We start from the raw sequence: 27624 nt of genomic DNA, 5'->3' as shown, positions 1-27624 counted from the left end.
AATCAATGCGCGCTCGCGCACGTTTGCATATACTCGTGCATTATGCATCGATTCGCATTACGCGTCAAGTACTGCGGACCTCCGGGAATTTTAGGGCGCTTCAATGATGCAGATATCCTTCGGATAATGGAGCTTCGCGTATCACGTTCGGTTTCGGTGAGAGACAGGTGACTCTTCAACGTTGCAGCGACTCGGGTTACGAGTGAAACGAACACAGACGAAAAATTGAGAAAGTCGTATAACGTTACTTCTAAAAGAATGAAGCGCGACGTTTCTGAAACACTATGCACCACAAGATCAATTTCATACTTGTAGCAAAAGTTGGTGATATCGTGAGAATCAAGAAAAATAGGAGGTACCTACTAGGACAGAAAATTTGACATTCGAGGAACAAAAGTAAAAATCTATTCGAAAGTGTCGTCCTTCTTCTTCAGAAGATTTAATCAAAGTGAAAGTATGAGAAACTAATTTCTCTGAAAAATATTACAATTAATAATTTACAATTGGAAATACTATACATTTGCAATTTAATAATAAATTGTTTAAATATAAGAGCAATCACGATATATGAATTAATATTATGAATAATTCAAATTCATGTTTGTGACCATAATAAAGCGACAAAAGATTTTTTCAACGAGCAAATTGTAATATTGAATATATATATATAATTACAAAATTTTTATTGTTTATAATGATCGACAACAAGTTTTGGCATAATATGAAGTATGATTAACGAGTTTCTCGTTTCTATGGAAACTGAAATAAAATATTGAGTAAAGGGAGAGAATAGAAAAAAAAAAAAAAAGAGGAACCGAATGATATTGTATTCCAAAATTTTTTCGTACTGCCACAATACAGTTCGCCCGCGTATTAATTCGACAATACATGCAATTTTGCGAAATTCCTGCATCGTGTGTGCACGGATATGTAAACAAAAACTCCAAGAGTTGGAACGACACTAAACGCGGGGCGTATATGCGATGCACGTATGCGAATATCCGCATCGTTAGGCTTCTATACTTTTGCAACGGAGAGACACTTCGTGATGTCCCACGTGAGCGCAAACTCAAACTTTGGACAAGTCGAAAGCCTCGGGGTCTCCACCTGAGTGCCACCGCCGCCGCCCAGATATTTGTATTGCAGCCGTTCGCAGAAGCAGCCGCTGTGACAATATTTCGTGCCAACATAAGCACGGCTTCGAAAATTTCATCCCGATACGCGTATAACATTGTTACGGAATACTCGCGTCGTCCCTCTATCTCGTCTCACGCGGCGGCGACGGCAGCCATTTCCGCATCGGTTCGCCCGAGTGAACCTCCTCTTCAAAAATTCATCTCTTTGCACGATCTCTTGCCAGCGGGCTAACTAGGGCGTGGCACCCAAGGTGGAAGCTGTTAGAAATTTAAAGTCTTAACACTCTCGACTAAACGTCAATTGAACGTATCAAATATTTGTGTAACATTTTTTTCACGAAAAATCTCGTGCTTAATTGATTGATCAGCACAGCCCTAAGGTTATTTTCGAAAATAATTTATCTCTTCGGTGAGCGATACGTTGATGAAATGTTTCGCGTCATTTTCTTGCTATTATTCATGTTTTATACACATACTGTATCTATATAATAAATTTGATGGACAGAAATGGAAATTTATTCGCGTCGCGGACACAATCAGTCCGCAGATGATTTCTGTTATGCTTGTCATTATTATGTATTGCCACGATTCTAATTTACAACATTCATTTCTGCACAATGCAACAATAGTATCATTTTTTTAAATGTACCATGCCATAGTATTTTATCATCACGAGAAGTATTCTTATAAAACTGGACTCTTTATTTCTCTTTCTACGTCTGTTTATATATGTATATTTCTTACATTTTAATTATAAAAAAAATGTAACATAGCGCAGTTTTAAAAACATACTTATAAAAAAAAATTAACTAAAATTCGCACAAACATATATCTACGTACAATTATTTTTAAATTTTTCAATTACGAGATATAATCTCATTTTCTTTGGAGAAAATTCTTGTATAATAATATTAAAGTATTATTAAAACGAAATTGTTTAATTCTACGTTATCAAGGTGAAGGTACAATTATCAAGATGAAATTTATTAAAACTCTCTCAGCTTATAAAAATCAGATCGTATAATATAAAATTCTTTATAAATATTTCAAATTGTTTTTCTCCTAAATTATACCAAGAAAATTGAATTTTATGTTACATTAATTGAGAAAATGACTTACTATTTTCTTGTATGTAAAATTGACGTACAATACTGTCACTCAATAGAATTATTTTCAACAGTTGTGAAAAAATGTTTACCGTATCTAGAGTTTCTTTCTGAATTAAAGAAATCGCATTAATTTAAATACACATATCTATACATCTAAATGACAGATCCGGTACGTTCAACATCACGTAGAATTTACAAAGCGCTATTACGAATGTTCGTTTCGCAGTGCATCTACGCTTACGACAAAAGGCATTTCGCCGACTCGATTTAGAAGTTCTATTAATGGCGTAGCGTTAAAGTCGCGACCGATGATAAATTCCGTCTCACGTGACCTCATTCATGACTGAAGATCAGCTAAATAAGGAAATTTATGACGACAATTTTTACGTCGTTTTCATTTTCGGAACTAGTGGTATCCGGAGCAAATCGGGAAATTTTCCGCGTGGAACATTTTCCGCTCCATACATGTGTCATATGAAACCACGCTAGGAACGTAAATATCAAGTGAGAGAACTATTTCAATTTCTGTTTGTTCACGAGATATCGTAAAAATATCATTTAATATTTTTATTTCTATATTTCGGTATTATTGCTGTTTAAATAACGTTAAAATCTGAAAAAATATGATAAGCAAGAACGGAGCGCTCTTGTATAAATAATTGCAACACTTTTCCGTCGATCGGTCGTATTATTGATATCAGTATAGTCAGATGTATGTGGCGTGCCGTTTGATCAATATATTCACAAAAACTTTATATTTATAGGCACTTTAACCGAAGTAGTTATTTATTTCGCAAGTTTCACATCCCAAATTAAGAAATTTCTGTTTATAAAACAAGCCATGTTTAAGTATATTTACAAGTACGAGAACTATTTCAAATCAAAGATACTTCATTTATTAAATAAGAGAAAGTGTGAAATGCACGCTCTACCGTGACACATTAATCGGACTAATGTACACGCAATGAGGCAAAATAAAATATGTAAACTACTGCCGCAAAAAACCAAGATAAATTATCTAATTAAATAGCAATCCCGCGATCAATATTTAATATGCTAATGCACACAAAATCATTAAATCTACCGTGTATACACTCAACGCGGAAAAACGCAAAATGTACGTTTCGTTGCTCGATACCTATCGATTAAAAACATGGAAAATTGATTTATATACCGTTTAAAAAAGGCAATTAACCTACAAGCGAGCCAATTTAATAATGATTCAACTCGCGTAAAATGTTTAACTAGGCACACTCTCTCGCGGGACATCTCCCTTTGAGAAGTATTCTCTCGATTGCAAGAAAGTCTAGTAAACACGTACTTGCAACAGTTGCAACTGCTCCTCCCAGAGGAGGGCATTCGAGTTTTAGCGAGAAATTACAACGAGAAAACAATCCGGGGACCATCCCTCCACAATTTTTCCGTGTGCGTCACAGAATAATTTAAAACGAGATCCAGACGTTCATAACTTCAAAGAAACGATTCGCAGCTTCAAAGCGAAGGAGCAAGAAAAGGACCGAAAGAAAAAAAAGAGATGTGTCTGTCCCTCCCATTGAATTAAAACTGATTTTTTCCGTGTGCGTCACAGAATAATTTAAAACGAGATCCAGACGTTCATAACTTCAAAGAAACAATTCGCAGCTTCAAAGCGAAGGAGCAAGAAAAGGAAAAGAAAAAAAAGAGATGTGTCTGTCCCTCCCATTGAATTAAAACTGAAGAGAGAGAGAGAGAGACAATTTCGGCTATTTTCTTTGGAAAACGACTCTCGACGTTAGGATTCTCAAGTAGCCACCTGACTCTCGACACTACTCAAATTTGCTGTGTAAACAAATGATTAAGGCCATAAGCTCATAAGCGATGTTCAGAGAGTTAACTATATATACACCGAAGGTTTTCCGTCTCTATCTCTATTTACGTCACTATCGTATCTGTATAATTAGACCTACGCGTTGGATTTTTACGTTTTATGTCTACGTGCCGTTCTTGTACGACGACGCCTAAGTGTATATCTTTGTATCCGTACGTGACATGAACTCGTTTCGCGTAAACCGAGCTGCGCGCGTTACATAACAAATGAATGAGTCGCGTGTTATCTTTACGTTTCGCCGTGACATTTGTCTAAAAAACGCGCATTACTAGTTTAGATAAGTATAGACCGAAGTGACGGAAAGATAATAAATAGTGAACTCGTGGTTAAACGTCGATAACGTGCGCGAATCTCGCAATTTTACGTCAGTGTACTACCCACGGCGTATTATTAATTCATAGAAGAAACTACCATCGATCAGTCGACACGAATGGTAGAAATGAGATGTTTACGACTGAAACTTGGAGAAAAACTTTACCGAGATAAATGGCGTTAACGAGAATTACAGCTCTGTTTACAATACACCATCTTTTAATTGGGTACGCCATACATCATACGAGAGATTTATTCGCACATTTTGCATATTACTGTATTTTTATCTATAAGCATACAGTTCCGTAAACGCGCGATTTTTTAAACATATTGGACTTATACAGTGATAAAAATGTATCGGTATTGTTATTACAACAAAAGTACGAGCATAATGCATTTTGATCAAACCAATCAGAATTCTTCTCGTTATCGTAAATTGTGTTGACTATAGAATGTTTAATATAGATTTAACCCTCCGGCTGCAATCATGATTTTACTCCCTCCATTTGCAACTTTTTTTTATCATTTCAAACTTTCAAAAAATGTAGAAAAAATTCACAGTTACTTTTTAACATTTCTATTACATTACCGAATAGGTTATTAACTCAAATGTTAAAAGCTTCGTTCAATAAATATTAAAATCTGAGCGAAAACGAAAAAGAAATTTTAGAGTAAAATTTCGCTGGTCAAAAAAAGGCATTGCAGACGGTTAATTACAAGTATCGTTTGTACCTTTCTAATTAAATATCTACCAAAAATTTCCAATTTATATAACTAGATTTTTTCCTGTGTACACATCACGGCTGACGCCTTTTAATTACGGGCTTCACTGGAGATTGACGGATTCCCCTGACAGAAATCCCACTATCTCGTCGGAGATCAATAACTAGTACCGAAATTGCTGGGATTGAAAATGTTTTGTGATGCATTCTTAAAAAAGGGAGAAAGAGAAAAACCCATTAGATCTGGCTTGTCTGCCAAAGACATCTTTTCATCAAAAAGCGAAAAAAATGTAAGTGAAATATCGTCAAGTGAAAAATTCAAGAGAAATGTAAATGCGATACGTGCACTTGAAAATTGATTATGAAAACTTTGAGCGATTAGCTGGTAGTCACAAAAAGCCGGAGAAAATTAAAGAGAATTACAAATTGAGGATCAGAATTTAGCCAATCGGAAAGAGAGAAACGGATTAAAAGTTTATAATTATCCGATCGGTCGAAATTTAATTCTCAATTCGCAATCTCCAATGCGTATAATAAACCTGACATTAGTGATCCGTGATTAGATTCGCAATTCGTATCATTCGTACGATTCGCAGACATTCGTTGTTCAATACGCGTCTTCCACAATGTTAGCCACTCGGCGAACGGTCCATTGTTTGTACGGCGTAGCTCTATACACAGAGACCAATACGAATCGATTGAATCGTAGTGACTCGCGCCCCTTGATAAAAAAAAAAAAAAAAAAAAAAAAAAAAAAAACCGCTCCTCTGGCGAATCGGCACGATTGGTAAACAATATGGACCCAATCCGAATCCGTCCATTCCCCGAATCTCATACGAATGGCGAATTGCGAAATCTCGAGTCATGGAATCAACGTACAGCCTGGGAACGTTAATTCAACCGAGAATCGCGCGCACTGGCGAGAAACGAAATCCGTTTCGTGCGTGTACAATAAACTTCCGACGCTATCATAGGTACGGTACTCCGCGGTAAACATGAAAACAACACGGGGCAACACACCTTCACGGCCGTATCGCACGTGGCCGGATCTCTTACGCACACGTCAACAGGAAGGCCACCGCTTAGTCGGCGTTCTTAAGTCGGCGAAGATAAACGGCGATACCAAAAACACACACACACACCGTCGCTTTCGGAGAATCCGCTACTACGAAGCGAGCACGCGCCTTCGCCGATCAAGTCCGCCTCGTTGCCGTTTTCGTCTTCGCCGTCGGCGAGGAACAGCGACGGTCACGTGTAAACCCGGCGCGACGCTCCCAGCTTACCCAGCGAGAAACAGGGAGAGGAGACGACAACAGCGGCGACCCGGGCTCTCGTTCAGATCATAGATACTACGAATGCCGCCGGCTCAAGCCGCTGGGCTTGTTACTCGTACGAAAACACGACCGCGCCGTACGTCGATTCATGCCTCTCTATCGCTCGCACGCTGTGTGTGCTGTGCGGCAGATACGAAGGAATGAAAGGGCGGGGGAGAAGAGAGACGGAGTAGTGGGGCGCGACTCTCCAACCGGGAGCCACGGATGGGGGAGGGATATACGACGCGAGGGTCGAAAGCGCGGGCGCGTGGTGGGGAGAAATCGACAGGACCGGGGCAACGACGACGACGATGAGAGAGAGAGAGAGAGAGAGAGAGAGAAGCGAGAACAAAAGTTCCGAAGCGTCGCTTGGCACCATAAAAATATTTCCGTGTTTCGGTACGCGCCGACGATCAGTCGGGGCACCACTGGGGCAAGCGACCGTCCGCCTCTTCACAGTCTTGACTTCCTCTTCACTCCCCTCCGCTCCGCGTGCTTCGGTTGTCCTTTTGTGTGTATACTTGCGACGAGGAGCCAAACGAGGGAGCGCACATAACTGCCAGAAGACGACGGGTTGGCCGACACGACGAAGGGCGGCGCGAATGGAAATGCTAACCTTTGAACGATATAAAGCATGTAGCGCGTATCACGCGTGCGATATCTCCTTCCCCCCCCCCCCCCCCCGTTGAGTCTCCGGACTTTACGCGCTTTGCATCGCGCTGCGGTCTTCACGGCGTTTCATTTACATACAAACGGAAACGCGAAATCCGGTATTCACAGTCGATTCTTATACTTGAGATAAAGTACAGTCTTAAGATATCATGAACCAGTCGGAGAGCCGCGTGTATTAGCATCTTACTTGAAATGGATTTAAAATGAGAACCGAAATGTCACAAGGCACATTCGATACATTCCATTGCGTCTCTTGCAGCATCTTCTTTAGAGACACATCTCTCCCTCGAACAAGGAATATTCGATATCTTTGAGAGCTATAAATTGCCCATAAAAACTGTTCCCTTTTCCGTAATGTAAACTCGGTGTGAAAGAAAAGTTATGTCTGCAACCTTATGGGGTAGACGTCAGCTAATCGAAGAACGGAAATATTCAAATGACATGGAAGAGATTACACATTACGAAAAGCCGTAGAAAAATATCAACGGTTCCGTAGTAGACAAATGACTTTATCATCCGCGGAAGCACATTTTTCACGATGGAGATAATTTTCGAACGATGAAGGCCCCGTTCACTAGGTATTCATATTTTTTTCTTTTTAAATGTGAAACGTTATCGCTATCAGATTTGTAAGGAAAAAAAAACACGACCTCTTCTCGCATATAACTTTCTGTTATTTATAGCTATTTTAAGGACACGTTGGTGTATACGAGCGACAAGGATGAAGTAGAAGCAAAAGAGCACAGAAAACTTTCAGCGTGCTTATCAGAATATGAGATCGTTAAAAGTAAAAAATGAACCTTACATCTGGGTTACATTTTTTAAATTGTATATGTATCTGATTTAAATTTTCCATTGTTTATTGTCATATTAGAAAGTGCAGTGAGAAAATAGATTAGATTAAGATTTTTTATTGATAAATTTATTTTTATATCTTTTATATTATTTTTATATTATATATAAGTTTATTTTTCAACGCTGAATTAAACCGAATTTATATTTTTTTTACGGATATTACATGTATTTTAAAAAATCGAGTATTTTAGTATCTTTTAATATTTTTCACGCGAAACACAGAGATTAATTAAATTTTTAATATCAAACTCGTTGAAAGACAGAGAGAGATTCTACAGGGATCTCAAATTAATTTATTTTCAAACTTATTACAGTGGTCTCTCTCTTCAATGTTATTCCATGATGGAATGTAATGGTATAATTAAAGGCTCGGTTTCAAAGACGCATCGAGTTCTCCTACCTTCGATAGTATTTACACATCTACATTTAACCTCGAAACATGTTATTAAGCATAGAACATACGACCGATCGATTCGCCCGATAAGTAATTAACACGCATTTAATCTGCCTTGCGTTTCTCGAGTGCCTTCGTAGTGTTTGTCGATACTCTGCATCAGGTTATATATAGCTCATGTCCCATGACTCGAAAGTGCGAAAACGTATTCCATGGAGCATCATGAATGTGAAATGCCACCATAATTCTACATTGCATAACGCTAGGGGTGGAGGTAGGGGGAATTAAAAAAATCGGACTGTTTCATTCAATGTAAAACGCGCATTGTCCGTTTCGTACCTCACAACAGAGTTGTAAATTACTCCGTATATACTCTGCATACGATATTTTTATCGCGCACGCTGCTCTCGAGATAGCGGCTTCCTGGGGCCTTTAATTTACTCTATGTCTTATCAGATCACGCTGAGCGAGGAATATACACCGCTACTTATCATTCCAATTTACATGAGTTTGTTTTGACGATTGCGTAAAGACGACAGTCCTAAAAAAATCTTGCTGAAAATATGTACCACTCGAGACTTTTTCCTCAATGAGACTCCGTAATGTTTCCCTGCATAGTATCGTATTCCCATTTTACATTTCTAAAATAAGCGATATAGGTTATTTATAGCCTCGCGATAAGTTGTTAAGTAGCGCATTAAACTAAAGAGGAATTTTATGTATTTCTCAGAGAAATTGTAATAGCAAATGACAGTTAAGGCAATTATGATAAACGATACCTTTCGTCTCTTAACCCATTTAACGGGTTACAAATGACAAATTGTTTCGAAAAGAGCGCAAAATATGTAAAATTATGCATAGGAATTCACACAAATACCGCTCTGTTCGATTATTATGCAGTTCTTGCAGATTATTAAAACGGGACACAGGAAAAAATGGACGGACGGACGGACGATTGACGGCAAACAACTGATTTTTATCGCGAATTTAACGCTGCGTGTGAGTATGCAGTGACAATACGTTCTAAACTTTCAGGCAACTCCAAACGTTACGTCCCAATCAACGCTATTGTATACACAACATGCCACTAGAAACACGTGGAAACACGCCACTTTGGGCCTTTCGAGCTACGCTTTACATTGCTGCAACAGCAAATATGGAGGAAAAATGGAATTTATATATGTATCTATATAAAAAAGATGGAAAATACGAAAAAATGAGTACCGTTACTCGGCGCTGCAAAACGTGACCGTTGTTAAAAGTAATTTTCTGATTCTGGTATTTACACGAAGAATGCAATTTCTACGTTATGCGTTACGTAGAATTCAAGATTTTTCTTAAAGCTGTTGGAAACCGTGCACATTATAACATAATATTAAATATCGAATGAAAACTGCAATATTGGAGATTCGCGATATAGCACATTCAGATATTAACCTTTGTCGCACTAACGTTTAAAAATCTCTACATCTAAACTAAAATAAAAGTTGGTACAAAGCGTATGTATTTTCGTCGCAATTTGGGATCGACAGTTAAAAAGATTATTATTAATTATAAAACGTATCTAAAATTTTTACAAAAATGTGAGGTAAAATTTTATCACTTCTACTTTTTTTCAAATAGGATTATTTAAGAAAGTAACACGTACCGATATAATTATCGAACATAATTCATTAATCCTCTAATCTCGTGGCCGCTTTCTTTTCATGTCTATCTAACCCATTGAATGTTTACGCTCACACCAATCTAACAATAAATCCCAAGATAAGATGTCTATTGATCGATCGTATCGATAGTATGCCGAAACTTTTCGAATAATAAAAAGATCAACGGAGAGTGATGTCGGTATAGTAAAATCTGATCATCTCAATCCCCCGAAATTTTCAGATTCGCGTAAAGTAGCCACGGCAGTGTCGGGCGCGACTGGCTTAGCGCCGAAACACTACAGTGTCTCCAGATAAAAATCATTTATATCTAAGTCTGAGCACAAAGCGGTCAAATTTATCGCGGGATTCATCGTTATAATTTTTTTTGTTACTCTTTTAACAAAAGAAGAAAATTGTGTCGACAAAATGCATCATTACAGTTAACGCAACAAAAATATTATTTTACATAAAGACTGATTATAAAGCAATTAAACTTGTGTAACAAAATTTTCCGCTCGCGCCAATCTTTTTAAAGGCAGAAAATGAGCGTCGTTAAAGTCAACGTGACGAACATTATCAAAAGTTTGAAACGGCTGAACTTGTCTGTCAAAATTTTCTATCGGTTAATCTACTCTTTTAAAGAAGAAAAAAAAAAAAAATGAGAAAGAGCTTTTCCGAACTTGCGTTTTTCCCTCGCACGAACGTCAATTCATTCTAAATGCATCATTAAGATCAACAGTGACGGGTGTTGCTCCACGGACAGGTCTATAAGCATAAACAGCGTCATAATGTTCCCTCAGTCAATTTACTTTTTCAACGAATGAAAAAAGAAACACGATGAATATTATACCACGTCTGGCTACGAAACAGCTGGACATGTCTGTCAAAATTCTGTTAGTTAATTTATTCATTAGAGGCAAGGAGAATGGGTTTCCGGGTTTGTACGTGTCCGCGTAGCGCAGACGTGGATTGCCTGTCGAAAAGCGTCGTTAAAAGTCAAATATTACATTTCGCATTTGAGTTTCGTGCACAAAACAGTTGAACTCATCAGTCAAAATTTTGCCAGTCAATTTATTCTTTTGTCGGAGATAGAAAAGGAATACGAGATCCCGGATTTCGTCGTCACGCGGACGCGGACTTGTCACAGAAATGCGTCATTAAAATCAATGCGACGAATATTATTCCGCATTACCGCTAAAAATGCATAGTTTAAATTATACCCAAGTCGAGTGAATTCTTATCGTTATTATAGACTGTCACCGCTCCTATCTAATATATCGTTAATTTAAATAATGAAGTTAAACAATGTAAAAGAATGTATTAAATTTTTGACCCAATTTTAATTTATTATTTACTAAACGTATACGTTGATGTAAACAACGTTTCGAAACTAACCACAGAAATGAATTCATTTACATTTTGACACGAAGGTTAAAAATAACAAAATATTATTTAACACACAAAGGATTGAGTTACCATTGTTCCTCTGATGTGTAGTGCATAGAGGTTTTGAGAGTACGAAGCAGCTTGTCTGTCAAAATCTCCTGTCAGTTAAGCTACCCTTCAAAAAAGAAGTAAGAAGAGAATTTGCGTTTGTAATAATGCAGACATGAATTTACTGCCAAAAAGCATCGTTAAAGTCTACGCAACGGATATTACTGCACATACAAGCCTGATTGCGAGCATAAAGCAGTTGAACTCGTCTGTCAGAATTTTGTTAATTTATTCTTTAAAAGAGAGATAAAAAACAAGGGAGTAAGTTTCCGGGTTTACGTTTCTCCGCAATGCGGAGATTCATCGTCGACATGCGTCGTTAAATCCAACACGACAAACATTACTCCTCCATATACGGGGTGAGCATAAAGCAGAACTGTATTGGTCAAAATTTTCTTCATTTAATTGTGTTCTTTTGAAGAAATAAATGAAAAAAAAAAAAGAGGATGAATTTCCGAATTGACGTTTCTTCAAGGACGTGGATATGGAATGCCAAAGTATGTCATTAAAGTCAATGCGGAAGATATTAATCCAACGATCTAATCGTAAGCACAAAGCATGCGGCTGAATTCATTTATCAAAATTTCAACAGTTTATTGATCGGTAAGTTTATTTATTTCGTCGGTTTATTTACTTTCTCAGTTTATTCTGCCAGTTTGTTTACTTTGCCGGTGTATTTATTTTGTCAATTTATTTATTCGCAAAAAAAAAAAAGAGAGAATTCCGGATTTACAGAGTTTCTTCGCTGTGCTGACGCGGTTTCGTCGTTAAAGTGCGTCGTTAAAATCAACGCGGCGGATATTATCTCCACATGCAAATCTGAGCGCGAAGTAGTTAAATTTGCTCGTGAAAATTTTCCGTTGGTTAATCCATTCCCTTGAGAAACGCGAGAAAGAGAAAGAAGAAGAAGAAAAAAAGAGAGAGAGATAAACAATTTCCGGATTAGGGGTCAATTTCCTACCGCGCGGACCCGGGGATTCGTCACCAAAATGCGTCGTTAGAATTACCGCCGGTATTGTGTGGGGTAGAGGTACGCCGATCTTACGCGATGCCGCGCAATAGCATCCGCACATACACACCATGCCTTCACGTCGATTGATTCCACCGCGGAATGTGCGCAGGAAAACTCGCCCTCGCTCTCGTATTCGTTATCACCTGCACCGAGAATCGCATTCCCGTTCGTAAAAGACGCGTGTCGCGTGCCGCACGAGTACAATAGGAACCGCTTGCACTGCGCGACGATATTTTACGCATGCATATGAGCGTGTGTGCGCGTTGCGACTGACGTGTATACGAGATGCTGCTGCGAAAACGCACGGTAACGAGAGCCCGAGAGCGGTCCCGACGACCCGACGGCGTCGCACAAAGAGTCGTACCACGGTAGTACTTCATTACACGCACTTTTGGAAAGAACAGCAAGGCGTCACGCCTACACGACCGCTTGCGGTGGGAAAAATAGGCGACGACGCTGCGCAACAGCCGCACACGCGAGAGACGCACACGTCATCCGAGCGGATCTCACCTTCGAAAATTTTAAACCCAGTGGCACAATAGTGGAGGAATATACATCGGGGGGGAAAAAAAAAAAAAATGTTCCGATTGTTCCAGTAAATAAGAACTACAAACGAAACAACTTCTCGTCGTACATAAATCAGAACTCTGGTTAGCTTTTTATTGAGTAGAACGTTTAATCTAGGATTTAATTGCGTGTGTGATTTGCACTTTTCTGCTTCGATCTGACCAGAACTCCAATTAATGCAACGAGACTTTTTCAGTCACTGCCTTTTATTCTCGCACTAGAACTCTTTTCTCACTTCAGTCACGTATCGAATATATATACGTATATTTTTCTGAAAGTATACTAATTCAGCTATAAAAGGATTTAGATCTATAGTAAGTTGATGATAAGGAAATTAGCCAATCACAGGCGAGAATCTAAGACGATGACGTAAACACCAGTAAGCAGTGGCGAATAAAAAACGACCGATTGGTCTCGTAATCCATCCATATGCATAAAAAAATTATCCAATCTCGAACTCGCGTTCGTCCTCTGTGACAGAAATGCGATAAACTGGATAATTTTCCGATTGCGATTATAACGAAGCACGCAGTTGGGCAAGTTTATCCGGTTGAACCCTGCGTTTGTTCGGTAATCACCAGATTCCCTCGTCGAATGCCTGATTGAAAATGGACGGACCTGGATTCTGATTGTATCAATCGGAACTCCGGTTAAGTACTTCAACGCTACAAATTCTAGTAGATTTAATCGGAAAATCCCTCGTCCATCGAATTCAATCAAAATTCCAGGGAGCCCAACAAAACCAGACACATTTTTCTTGGTCGGTCACTGATCGCACTACCTGCTGCTCCGTTCCTTCACTAACATACGCAGCGAACGCGGGCGACGCGTTGCGTTCGAAAGAATCTCTCGGCTCTATACGACTAACTTGCATCCGGCTTCTTTCCGCACCGGACATCTATCGCGCAAAAGTCATGTTTGTAAACAACGTCGCGAGCACTCGCACGTTTTACGCGCGTCGCAGGGAGAGACGCGCTCGACACCGCACGGGCACGTCACAAGACCGACTGCTGCGTCACACTTTTGGTAAAAGCGTCGTCCCTCTCGCATACGCTTCGGTCGAGATCCGTCACGGACGCAACGCTCTCGTATACATCCACCGTCTTCGAAATGGTGGTCTAGGAATGTGACCGTTACAGGGGAAGAAAGCGTGCTGCTTGCTGCCCGGAGACAAAGGGCGGGAGGTCGAAGAGGGCGGATCTCGCACGCGAGACGCTGCGGTTTCACCTTATTCTTGGCCGCACGTCTTCAGATCCGACCGATTAAGTTACGCTCGATTCCCCGGGTTTACGTTGACCTCGACATAATTCTCAATTTTACGATACCATCGGCACAGTCTCGCGGCGGGGATAGACAAATATCGAAGGTAAACAAAAGTCAATCCTAAACGGACAAAGAGACAAACGATACGCGAAAGTATACGGTTAACGGTGACACCAACCTTTATGGATTCCCCGCGACGTATCGGAGTTAATAAACGTAGGCGTCCGGATTTTCACTCGGCGTGACATGCAAAGTTCACCATCGTCGAGAAGCGCGGAGCACTAAACGGATTGGACAACGGCGACGAACAACGACGCGTCGTTCGTGCGTCGAATACTGGAGAGAAGAGTAGAACGTGCGTTCGTGGAGCGCGACGCGCCAAGATGAAGCGTCCCACGTGAAACGAATTCGCGTCTCACTCTCTATACGCGCTTCATCCGTCGATCGGTTTTCTCGCCCAATCGCGCGAGCACTCTGCGCCGGCGGCGAGCGATCAAAACAGTGGAAGAAGGAGGGCGCGTCGCGTCGCACCGAGGGGGTTGGTGGGGAGCCACAGAGCATCATCGGTCGCAGGCATTGAGCGGGCGCGACGGAGCGCGAGCGAAACGAAGCGGAGCGGAGCGGCGGGCAGGAAGAGAGAGAGAGAGAGAGAGAGAGAGTGACGGTCGTGTCTTGTATTGCGTAGTAAGCGCTTGAATGGATTACGTCACGCGGCCGAGAAGGCAGCCCAGAGGGTAGAAACGCGCAGCGGACGGACGCGTCCCGGCGGCCGACGCGACGCGACGCGGCGCGGCGCGGCGGGCGATGGCCGCGTCGCGAAGAGACAAGACGCGACGTGGCGTGCGTAAATCCCCACATAAGGGGGTCGCTCCTCTTCCTGCTGGGCTTGCTCCTTTCTCCTTGTCGTTCCACCTCGAAATACGCGCGGCGCGTCGACCGCGGATCGATCGCCCGCGCTCGTACGTTATAGGTGCGCGCGGTTAAAGTGTGCCGGTTTCGCCGCCCCCGCGCATATTTTCGCGGACGGATCGAGGATGCCACATGCTACCGTCGCTCTCTCACCCCGAAGGCCCACGTGCGTTTTCACACACACGCGAATCTCGGGCGCGGCGTCTCCCCCGCTCCTCTTCCTGTTTTTATCCCTCCATCTCGACGCGCTATATATATATATATATATATATAAATACTTGACATATAAATGTATTTATATATACATACAGGCGTATGTATACATTCGCACGTGTGCCGTGTACAAACATATGTACATACGTAAAAAAAAAACCTCGTCCTGCTGCCTTTCTCGTTTCTTCACACACAGTCGCACACATTTGATTAACAGTTAATTCGTCGCCTACATTCAGACCGCTAAAGTCGTTCCGCACGCTTTTTGTTTCCGCGCGGATTATCCGTATCCTCGCGCGGATAAAAAGCGTGGACTCTTATATACGGCTCTCACCTCGTCGTGCGTGCCCGTTGCGGCGTGCGCACGATTCATGTGCGCGCCGTTCGTCACGCAGTAGCTCGCGGTGGCGATGGCGGTGACAGAGACTGCGAACGGCATATCTCACTCTTCTCCGCTTCTTCCGAGAACGTATAGATATACACCGCGCCCGCGGAACGATACGCGCGACACACCGGTAACGCACAAGGGAGAAAGAGAGGACACGCACAGGGCACTGACACGGGGACAGGCTGGCACGACGACGACGACGCACACACTATCTCACGGCTCTCTCTCTCTCTCTCTCGTTCGTACGCGAGTAAACTCCTCTCTCGAACGACGCGGGCGGACGCGCGCGTGCGCGGCTCGCTTCAACGAGTAGGCGGCGCGACACAACGTACACTCCGACCAGCGAGTCAGCTGCTACTGATCGAGCCGCGCGATTGTTGGCACCGCACCGACCGACGCGGCGGCGCGACGGCCGTAAACGTAACCGCGAACGCAACGGCACACTGTGAGGTACGTCCCACTGAGTCGCGGGGAGGAGCGTCGACGCGAGCGTCGCCGCGCGGTCGCCGGCGTGAATCACCTCCGGGCGTTTTTCTTAACAATCGTCGATTCGACGGGACGCGCCTCGATTCCCAACGTGGTGAAATTCAGAGGATGATCGAGCGTTTCGTTGCGTCGTTGGATTGGATTGATATGCGAAGGATTCGTCGTGCGTGCCCGTCAACAGCCGAGAATCGACTCTCGATCAAGGTAATCGTAAGCGTAATCGTTATGGGGCGCGATTATCGATACCTCCTTTTATTCATATGGAGTAAATTTGCCGTCTCTTAAAAAATTGCAGCGTTCTAACTTTATGTTGTACATTTAATATGTACAAAGCTCGATAGCGAAATGACAAATCATTCTTGTACTATATTTGAAGATATATCGTGTAATTTAAGAAAAAAGAGATTTTTAGTGATAATTTCTATCAATGCGCGTGCAGATTAATTTTAATCTCTTAACTCATCTTTTATTCTCCTTTTCAAGAATTGAAAGAAAATAATGAGCAATTAAACCGAGATTAAAATTTACATTGGCGGAAATGGAGCATAAAGGCCCCCTTTATGAAAATAATAACACGATGTAAAAAAGATCGGGTGAACCGATTTCAAGGACGCGGAGTCGTTTGAAATAATAACGATCAATCAGAGATTAGTCTGAAATTTTACAAGTCAACGTGAAGCCGTTATGAAAAAATTCTCACTTATCAGAAGTTTGCTCCAAATTATATTCAGCTGTAATTATGCGTGATGTTACACCTGATGTTCTTACATCATGAATAATAATGAATTTTAGAGAAACAGGAGACCCGAAAATTACCGCCATGAATTTAACCGCAAAGTTCAGCCAACTAGACGTTCGCTTATATAGTCAAACTTTCATATTAGTCTCTCGCGTTATCTCGAACGTGCCAGGAGAATATAAATGAATACGAGATTGTAAAATAAAATTGTTTAAAAGCGAATTGTCGTCGAGAGGCAATACCAATTAAATTCCGAGTGGTCATTATTTTCTGATTAGTACTACTTCTCTACGTCGAGAGCGACGGTCCTTGAATCGCTCATTCGCGATTCTGTTTGTTTATTTTATCGCGCCAACGATATCAGATAACGATTATTTTCATCGCGCCACTGTATATCGCGTAAAATCGATAAATGCCGATCGGCATACCTGACGCCGTGGCCTCCGCGGTAGCCTGGATATCTCTCCGTGTATTTTTAGATAAAATACATTTAAGCGGGGCGTAAAGAAATTGACGTCGTTGAGCTCGACGAACATCTGGCCTGTCTCCTTTCCGATCACTTCCGCCCTCATCCGTCTGGCCCCCTTTTCCCGAGCTCGTGACCGGCTTTTTTTTTTTTTTTTTTCTATACACGACAGCATTTCCTTCCTCCTTCGTCGAATATCACAAACTCGTTCCAGGCCAATCGCCAGTTTCTGCATGCGTTGCACAAACTGTAGTTGATGCGACGAGCATTAACACGTGCATGTATGGTACACAAAGCCCTACGATTCTCTATGTTTGTTCATCGACGTTATTAATCCTCCGAAACGCTTCTCGTGTGTAGACACGTCCGTTGACCTTTGACATCCTCTCCTTTGTGTGTATTTCCTTTCACTGAAGCTTCTATTTGTTAATTGTTATGCGTATTGATCTTTGTCAGGAACGACGTTCTCGTTAACTTTCTCGCTAAATTGAAATATCGAATAGTTTAAAAAAAAAAGTACGACGTTCAGACGTGTAGCTATTTTCTTACTGTATAAATCGATTTTCTTTGGCGCTTTACTGATTATTTCATTTAATATCTTATTGATTACAGAATTTGTGTCGTTTAATAATTGTTTTGATTTACTTAATTAAAATGGATTTTTGATAATAAATTTTTTCATAACGATAGATTGTCGCGCCAAGTTGATACTTTAATTAAGATATATTATGAGATTTACTTTGTGTGTTATTTCTTTATAAGATAGAGTACATTATGGATAACGTAGAAAAATATAGTATCGTAGTTGCAATATTCATTCGCTATATAACATCTTCTGGAAAGTAGATTCCTATTATATCAGCGGTTAATGAATTTCTATCTTTTCTCGCTCTCTCATTCAATGAAAACACTTCAGTATATACACATAAAAGTATCTCTTATTTCATACACGTATAAATCTTTTCAGTTTGTCATGCAGACATATTACAGTTGATATACAAATAAAACAAATTTATCATGAATCGTATAATTACAAATCGATAGCGTATAATAGCTAAGCTATAATTACAAATGATTTATAACTACAACTTATAAACAATATATTAGAGATCTTGAAAAAGTCGACAATATCCATCGACTCTTATATAATCTCTATCTTATCCCAATACTTACCGTATAATTAAGAGAACACATCCTATTCACTATAATAAATAAAATAAATTTGGCAGAAAATTTCACAGAATTATCCGTCAGTCCACTTTCTTTTTCAAGACATCCTGACCGATTACTGCTCGCCAGCATAATTTTTTGAGTCCATAAATTATCAGAATTAAACTCAATATATAAAATAGCACGACGTCCATACTGTAATAATGAAATACGCTCATGTACCTGAAATATTATATTTAACTTTGTACTTAATTTCCTCATTTCAATCGGCAATACATAATAATGTAAATATTTTAAATGTTTGCAACGAACTTGGTTCTCTCGCCAAATATTTGTTATAAAGATATAAGATAACAAAGATTTCTATAGATTTTCTACAATTTAAAAAAATGTTTGTGCAATAGTGCAAAGATGCTCCATATTTTTAATTATCTACACTCCAGATAAAAAACTTGAAAACGTTTTAAAAATTAACATTTTTACGTACGAAAATATTCATAACAATGTGCCTTTAATAATAATAATTTCTCAGATCGCCAATAAACACTTATTGGATCCATAGAATTATTGTTTCTAAATTTTTCGCCTGGAGTGTAAGTGCTTTGAAACCTAAATGAAGAATTATTCAAAACTTGGCAGAATTATTCGAACATTGCTACACTAAAATTCGTAATATTCATATGCATATTTACTATAAGGAATCGGTATACTTAACAGCAATTGTAGAAAAATGATATTACCTGATTGAACTTTTCAAATGATCGGCTCCACCATGCCTGGCAACGTGTTCGACCCACCAAGTGGCCAATTCTCCTGGACCGATCGGAAGATCACGTAGCAACGCACTTCTTTTTTTAGCCGCCTCTCTGTACGAGTTATTGTGAAGTGCGGCGACTTTAATTATACCTTCGCGTAGCGCACTAATGGATATACCTGCCAGATCCATTATCAAAACGTACCCCAGCTTGCCTGTCAAATATGTACACAAAAATATAACGATTTTGCATTGAACGGTTAATCATGTGATATAAACTAATTCTCTTTACTTTACGCGTAAAATTTAAAAAAACGTAAGATTAGGGTATAGTTTTCACTTTCCATAGAGGCGTTCAAATCATTTTCTCCACCGCACATTTAGGGTTTCTTCTATCAACTTTTGATTAAGTTAATCGATACTCATCTCGCAGAAATGCCAATAGCAATTTAATGAATCAGAACTTCTCCTCTCGGTTCCTTCTCTCAGACAAACTGTTCAGTTCTCACGTTAGCAATCGTGATGATTGAATCGATTAGCGTTAATTAGAATTGGTAAAAGGATCCTCACTGTTTCAACCGACGATCAATTGATTCTACTCGACTTTGGTCCATTTCATATACAATACATTAACTTCAATCTCAATTTAATTTACTCCTTATCTTTTTCTAACTTTTAGAATTAAAAGAAAACGTTAAACCGAGATTAATAAAAAGTTAAAGTTACCGAGATAAAAATTAATCTACCTAGATTGATATAGAAATGTACAAGTTTCTCAAAAGCTTCGACGATTATTTTCGATTATTGGGCTGAGATACAAGACGAAGAGCCATCGATACGTATCTCAGATACAAAGCGAATGGATTTACCAGCTTGCGCCGCATTTCCATCGTGATCGCAGAAGACTGGTAAGACCAGAGTCGGCGCACCGTGGTAAGCCGCTTCGTGCAAAGATAGCAGCCCGCCGTGAGAAACGAAGGCACGTAGCTTGGGATGGCCAAGCAGCTCCTGCTGCGGCCACCAGGCAGCCGTCCTCACATTCGCCGGCAGATCCTTGATCTTACCACCGTCCCACTTCCACACGACGTTGTACGGTAGCGTGGAGAATACTGCGACAAAGATCTGCCGTAACGCCTCCGGCATCCCAGAAGCTCGCACCGACGATCCCATCGAGACAAACACGAAACCTGTAAAAGTGCGTTCGACATTGCGGCACGTTCGGTCCGGGAGATTTTTACTGCGCGTTTACTTCAATTGAATAGCGGAGTCCTCGAGGAATGAAAAACAATGTGACGCAAAATTACGATGCCTTTCGATATGGTTCTTACAAGAAATGGTAGAAGAGCCATCGTTATGCTTCCAGATGATTATATATATCTGATACTTTCACGTTAAGAAGAACCGTTACTGATCAAATTTATTATAAAATAAACACATACACTCTACAAAAATATGACTGTGGAATTTTAACACCGTGCAGTTATATGTATAATTCTTACATTTCTTTTCTTTATAGCTGAAATAAATTTTTTCAATTTATCGAATCTTGTCAGGTTATACTGAAAATATGGATGTGGACTTAACGCCATGGACTTTATTGAATCGACATCATGTTGATGTCGCTGCAACACCGTAAAACAGCCTTCAATACGTTAATTTAGTGTAGCGCGAGTGAATTCATTGTTGGTGTTTGTAACAAGATCACGATGAATTGGAAAAATTTATTTCATCTAAAGAAATGTTAGCTACAATTAAGTCTGATCTACAATGTGCTCTTTGTTTCCTGTTCCTTAATTTTTATCTCTTGCTTTTTTCCCTCTCTGTGTAATCGTTTTATCGACAATCGTATTTCTTGCCACGTGTTTCCTGTTTCTTTCAAAGTTCGTTAACTTTCATCTCGGACGACGGAGAACGGGATGAAAAGCAAAAAGGCAAGCTCTAAGAAGTAGCAAAAAGCAATGAACAAGAAATAAAAAGCAGATTGTTCATCAGGCTTTATGAGATAAATATCATTTTGATCGCATGACGATTTTGCTACGAGATATGAACATTTTCGGGACGTTTAACGAGTTGAGAATAATGTAAATTTCTTGAAGCAGAAATGCGAAATTAGGAAATTACCGCGTCGTAGAAAGGATTCTAAGTCTGTGCTTAATTGCATCGCCGGTCTGCAGTGAAGGCACGCCACGTTTACGACGTTCGACAAGTAGGGCACGGAATCGCCCACGCTATAATGACTGTTCTGCAGAGTCAGAGGGACCTCCGCCGTCAGGCTGTGCAGATCGGGTATATGATTGCCTGTCAAAAAACGAAATACGATACGGTCATTGGGACTGTATCTATGAGTATCTAATTATAAATAAAGATACACGGCATTAGCATACAATTGACAGAGCATCGATATATGATTCGATGAATCAGCGGGGCCGAAATTGATTTAGGTGCTCACCGAGGTATCTCTCGAGCGTCGGCTGAAGATAAATCGAGACCGCGGACCAATGCATAAAGTTTAGAGTGAGCAGGGCCGCCGTGTTCAGGACTCTCTGGAAGAAAGTCATGTCCTGTGTGTACGCTTTACCGAAATACGGTGTCACCGACCACGGTGATGGATTGCCCTGTCGCATAATGGACCCGCTGTACAGTGCCACCTGCCAGATAACATCGCGTCGTTCTCATTACACGTTAGTAACGTTGCAGTGAAAGCAAAGACTTTAATGAGGCAAAGATATCAGATTTTTAGAAAAGGAAGAAATCAATGGAGACCTGCTCGCTACTTCACCGTTATGCAAGCTCGTTTTATCATTATGTTGCATGACGTCATTGAAAAAAAAAAAAAAAACAAAAAAAAAAGAAGAAAATTGATACTAATCAAACTGGCTAACGATTTGCTTAGCGCGTCAAAATTGCTTTAACATACCGAGAAACGCGTGTAAACTGTTTTACGACGAGATTATTTCGCACTTTGTCATATTAGTTACACACGAGTGAACAACATGATGTTCACCGTTTACTTTTCATTTATACGCGGAAATGTCGGGATACAACTAACAAAGATGTTTTTCACATTCCGCACATCTCATGGAAAACCACGACGAATTCACTTTCGTTGTTTTTTTTTGTCATTATAATGTATGCCTGTAGACGAAGAAAAAAATAAGAAAGGACAGTTCTATATATACCACCGTTCTCTTGAGAATTAGTTTTTCAATATCACGAGAGAATTCCTTTATTTAAAATTTTATATTCTAAAGATTTATATTCAACTCCTTTCAAGAAATGTGCAGCCATGTATAAATATTTAACTACTACCCAGGAATTGATTATGCAAAAGTCAGTTTTTTATTAAAAAAAAAAAAAAAAATACGTTGTATTATGAAATCCGCAACTGCAATCAGTAAAAATATAATCTAATATCATTGCGTGTGCTGCAACGTTATTCTTTTATGTCATATATGATATATATGTATATTGTATATATACACTTGGAAGGAATGACTTTGCTGGGGTATTTAAAAATTTAGCTTAGAAAAACGAATCTTAAAATAATTTTGTCAAATCGTCAAAATAATTAGGTGAAACGTTTATGACAATATTGCAAAAAGTTTTAATATTTTAGTAAGCAGTTTGAGCATCCTACATTTATCTTGATGATCTAAACAAAATTACTGAAAGTATCTAATTAAAATTTTATACTTCAGCAAAGCCGTTCTTTCCATGCTACCTATTATTATGAGTCAGAATACTCTAAGGCTAATATTCCATTTGCCGTGTAAAAAAATTTCTCGAGCGTACGGCTAATATTTCACTTGTCGTACGACAAATTTTTCAAGCGTATTAATTAGCTGTAAGATAAAGGATTTTAAGAAACTCGGGAGAACTTGACTATTCTTCAGCCAATTAACACACTTGAAGAATTCGTTGTACGACAAATGAAATATTAGCCTATTGACCAAACTGCAAGTTAAAAAATATTCTGGGAGAACTCAAGAACTTTTAAAATAATTTAATTTAAAAACATTCTCGAAATTGTCAATAATAAAAAGTAAAGAGAGGGCTAATGAGGAATGACGTGTTGTCAACGTTGCGCAATTTCGTGTGCAGAGTCAAGAAGTTTTCTATAATTCTGCAGTTAATTAACATGCATGAAGACTTCGTTAACAAATGAAATATTAGTCTACCGACTACGAGATAGAAGATTTCTAGAAACTCAACAACTTTTTTTTTGTAAAATAATTTAATTCCAAAAGAATTCTCGAAATTGTTAATAATAAACTGTAAAGAGAGGATTAATGAGAGTGACGCGTTGCCGACGTCGCGCAATTTGGTGTGCAGAGTCAAGAACTCTTCTATAATCTTATACTTTAACAAAAATGCGACAATTCTCTATCGTGTAATTCTTTATCGTCATGATTTTTTTATGGGTCAATTTGACACCATATCGTTTATCGGTTTCGAGTAAAAGTCCGAGTGGGCTGTTATCGCGGCAAGAAAACCAGGACGGGCCTGTAACGGGAATCGGAATATTGCGGCAAAGGGTGCCCATCGCGTTTTCTCGGCGAAAGGAACATTACCGTATTCAACATTATCGTCGGCACATTCTCGCCATGGAGGATGCCCAGCATGCACTCAGGAAAAGCGCCGTCAAGCACCGCGACGTCCCATCGAGCGTGCGGATCGCCATTCGGCTTTCTCATGCTGGCTACCGACGATGCGTCCTGGAGCAAAGCCTCGCATGACTCCCAAGCATATCTCATAGCGTCCCACGGTGATACCGGAAGCTCATTCCGGAACCTGGCGCCCACTAGGTCCCACTCAGCCGTGAAATTCTCGACGTAAGCCTGCCGTGAGAGACACGAGCGGTGAACATGTGCGCGCGGTACAATACATAAATCCGTTAGCTCGCGTGGTCGTTGGATTAGCGTTAGCCCGGAAACTTTCAACTTCCGTGTTACAATAAGTATTGCATCGTAAAACTTATTCGCCCTCGCGGAGCGGTATACCTCCATATCTTTAAGTCTCAGTACAATTTACCGATCGTTTATTACACACATTCGTGTTCCGAGTTAATTTTCATCTCTTTAACAAATATAAAAAAATTATTAAGTCATTTATATACTTTAACATTTAAAAACAATATTTGTAAGCAGAGGATTGCAAAAGTTACGTTTTAAATTATACCTTATATGCGTTTGTTATAGGGACTGATTGTGAGTACAAAAAATTGGAGCAAATGATAAAATATAATGTAAAAATTAAATTACTGCCGAACTTATTGTACTCGATCTGTTTCTGTAATAACAAGTAGCTTATAAATATAACTTGTAAAATAATTTTTCCAACCATGTTTGTAAAAATTGTGCGTTACAAAAATTGTATTATTACTTGATGCTCCTAGTTTTCCGAAGAAGAAAAGTGATCTGCAGGACACAAATGATCTGTCATACCTAAGATTAAAGATTAATTTTACGAGAAAAGAAAATGATGTCATGCGTGTCCTTCTTCTAAGAAATATAAGTTACTTTGGCAAATTAAATCCGAGTGGAATGGATAAATAAAAAACAGAAGTAAAAGCAGTAAACATTTCAAAAGAGAACATTACGAATGAAAAAGAACGCAGACGATACAAGCCGACAGCTCTAGTAAATTACTCGGTGTGTAATAAAATTAAATATGAGTCAAGAGCTAAATTGGACGAAAGAAATGGCGCGCGTAAAACGCGGCGCAAAAACCCCGCGGGGGAGTTCGGAATCCGTCAGAGGGAGAGACGGCGTGAGTGGTGGATCGTAAATCACCTCGAGGATCGACGGCACCAGCTCGTGAAGATCGTTATTCGCCGCGGGACCAGGGAAAGCGCTCAGCAGCGTGACGTTGTGCCCTCGCGACCTCAGACTCGTACCAAGGGCGACGAAGGGCACCGTGTGGGACTTGGTACCACCCATAGTGGCCAGCAGGATGTTGTAGCCCAGCAGGGGCCTGATCAGCAAGCTGAACCCCAGGAGCAGCTGATGGAGACCGAGTCGATATGCGACACGCGTCATTCTCAAGATATCAGCTTGTCAACCCGTTTTAACACGATGGCAAATGATTCTCGCGTGGCGATTCTCGTCCTCTTACGCGCCGCGTGGCGGAATATCGAGATCGTCGACGGTTCCAGCTTCAGCAGAATAGGACAACGATCGTCTCGCGATCTGGCGTCATTTCTTTTCCTTTTTTTTTTTCTTCTTTTCTATTCCTTTTCTTTTCTTTCACCACGAACAATCCCCGTCACGTACGAATGCGCGCTCGCTTTCGTCACGAACTTCTTTCGTGCATCGGCGAAGCGAGAAACGGCCTGCAGGATCCGCGGTGAATTCGTATTCTTCTCGGAGCGTTTCCGGTCGGGTAAACGGAATGATGCCGGCGGGAGTACGGATCTCTTACGCTCCAATTCGCGGTGGCGAACCGATGGATCGTCGCCGTTGCGATTCGTGCTGTTGATCGTTTTGCGAGCGTGTCGCGTCTGGTCGCTGTTTATAAGTCGCTTTCTTACGATTGCTCCGTCTCGTAGTTTTCCGTAAATCGATCTTCCTGAATATAAATCGGAATGTCTAATGGGGAGTTAAAGCGTGCGTGCTCTTTCGAGACGAGTAACGGAGGTCAAATTTCGTCCAAGTAAAAGTTGTTGTTATTCTACTGTCAAAAGAAAACGAGATTTTTTTTTAAGTTTATAGTGAATTACGCGCCTCGTCTCTTTAATTCTCTCGTTCGCTTTCAGCAAATAAATAGCTTCGAAGCTGATATTATATTTTTATAAGCACTCCGTTGATTTTACTCATCCAGTTTTCCGCTGAAATTGTTCATAATAATCTTCCGTAAGAGAGATGAGATTCCGCCAACTGATTCTTTTGATCTTCGAGTGAAAGATTTACCGTAGATAATCTCTTCTGATCTCTTTTTCAACCGAGAAAATAGAAATTACCGATCATCTAACAAAGCTTTCTCTCTCTTTCTCGACACTCCGCCGCGTAAATGAAGTTGTTTGCTGTATGCAAATCTTTATAACGGAATCCAGTCTTCAATATCTTTCTAACATTGAAGTATCGAAAGCTTTTAACGAAAGCGTTTTTAATGAGGGAGTTAAGGAGAGTTTGTATTACAGAGGCTTTTCATATAGTTTAACGATCTTCAGACTTCTACTTATGTCTTCTTACCGTCTACTAGCAGTCGTTAACTGCCGATGAAAAAATTATAACTTTAGAGAGGTAATGCTATTGGACTTAAATCTTCTGTTTTCTATAAGTTAGCAAATAATATCATTTACAATTGTACAATGTGAATCTCGTCGCTCTCAGAGAACAAGAGGGGATTGAAGCATCACGTTCTGACAGTTTTTCTTTTGCTTCAATTGTTTCATGTTTGACGTTTCCTTTCTTACCTTTTTTATATTTTTGCCGAGTTCAACTTACTTGGAAGATCTTCGCTCTGCGAAAAGCATCGTGAAGTATTATTCTGCGAAATTTCCATTTGTTTTCCTAGCAGTAGGTACTTTATATCTCTCGCACAGTCTCTCGCAAAGAGCCCGTCGTAAGAGCACCGTTCTATCAAGTACGCGATCCGACGGTTCCCCTTGAATCTTTTTGCCCCTAATAACTCTCCAGAAGCTTCTTAGTTTGTGGTCTCGCTCTGTCTTTTTCTCGGATCCGCTCCTTTCTCTTGCGAGAAACTCGTCCAAAGTGCTTGGGCTCCCTTCGATTCGATATTCGCTCGAGAAGGTCTGACAAAGAGAACAATGACACACAACTTTTCGCTCTGTGGTCTCTCTCGACTTTTTAAACGCCGTTTTGCCGATTTCTCACAATGACGTCGTGTGTCGAAATTTGAATGTCGACAAGAGACCGCCCGTCATTTTGCTCAATTATCTTTCCCTTTCTCCAGCCTGGTGAAGATCTCTTGATCCTTCCTTTCCTTCCTGACCTTCTTTACCCCTTCACGCGATTCTTGGCGGGAATATCGTATAGCGCCGTTAGTCTTGATCCTCAAACTGTACAAACGCGAACGACTTTCACTAATAACGTATGACTCGTATTCGCGATCGTCCGTCGCGATAATCCGATTCTAGGAATCGAAAAATCAATGCCGCCTCCCGCGTCAAGTATCA

At 40.3% G+C, this 27624-nt stretch overlaps 1 protein-coding gene across 1 annotated transcript; it reads right to left on the bottom strand.

Annotated features, from left to right (window-relative positions):
• Window positions 1-18730: 18730 nt before the first annotated feature.
• Window positions 18731-27624, bottom strand: Ugt50B3 (UDP-glycosyltransferase family 50 member B3). The gene is made up of 7 exons (XM_018540211.1): window positions 25280-27624; window positions 24059-24325; window positions 21937-22135; window positions 21609-21785; window positions 20357-20674; window positions 19474-19702; window positions 18731-18955 (listed from the first exon to the last, which is right to left on the bottom strand). The coding sequence occupies exons 1-7, from the start codon at window positions 25523-25525 to the stop codon at window positions 18814-18816; spliced, it is 1578 nt and encodes a 525-aa protein (XP_018395713.1). The 5' UTR covers window positions 25526-27624; the 3' UTR covers window positions 18731-18813.

This window comes from Cyphomyrmex costatus, unplaced genomic scaffold (assembly GCF_001594065.2).
Source record: "Cyphomyrmex costatus isolate MS0001 unplaced genomic scaffold, Ccosl1.0 scaffold239, whole genome shotgun sequence".
Classification (NCBI taxonomy): domain Eukaryota; kingdom Metazoa; phylum Arthropoda; class Insecta; order Hymenoptera; family Formicidae; genus Cyphomyrmex; species Cyphomyrmex costatus.
The sequence above is the reverse complement of the archived record's forward strand: the minus strand, read 5'-3'. Positions and strand labels throughout refer to the sequence as shown.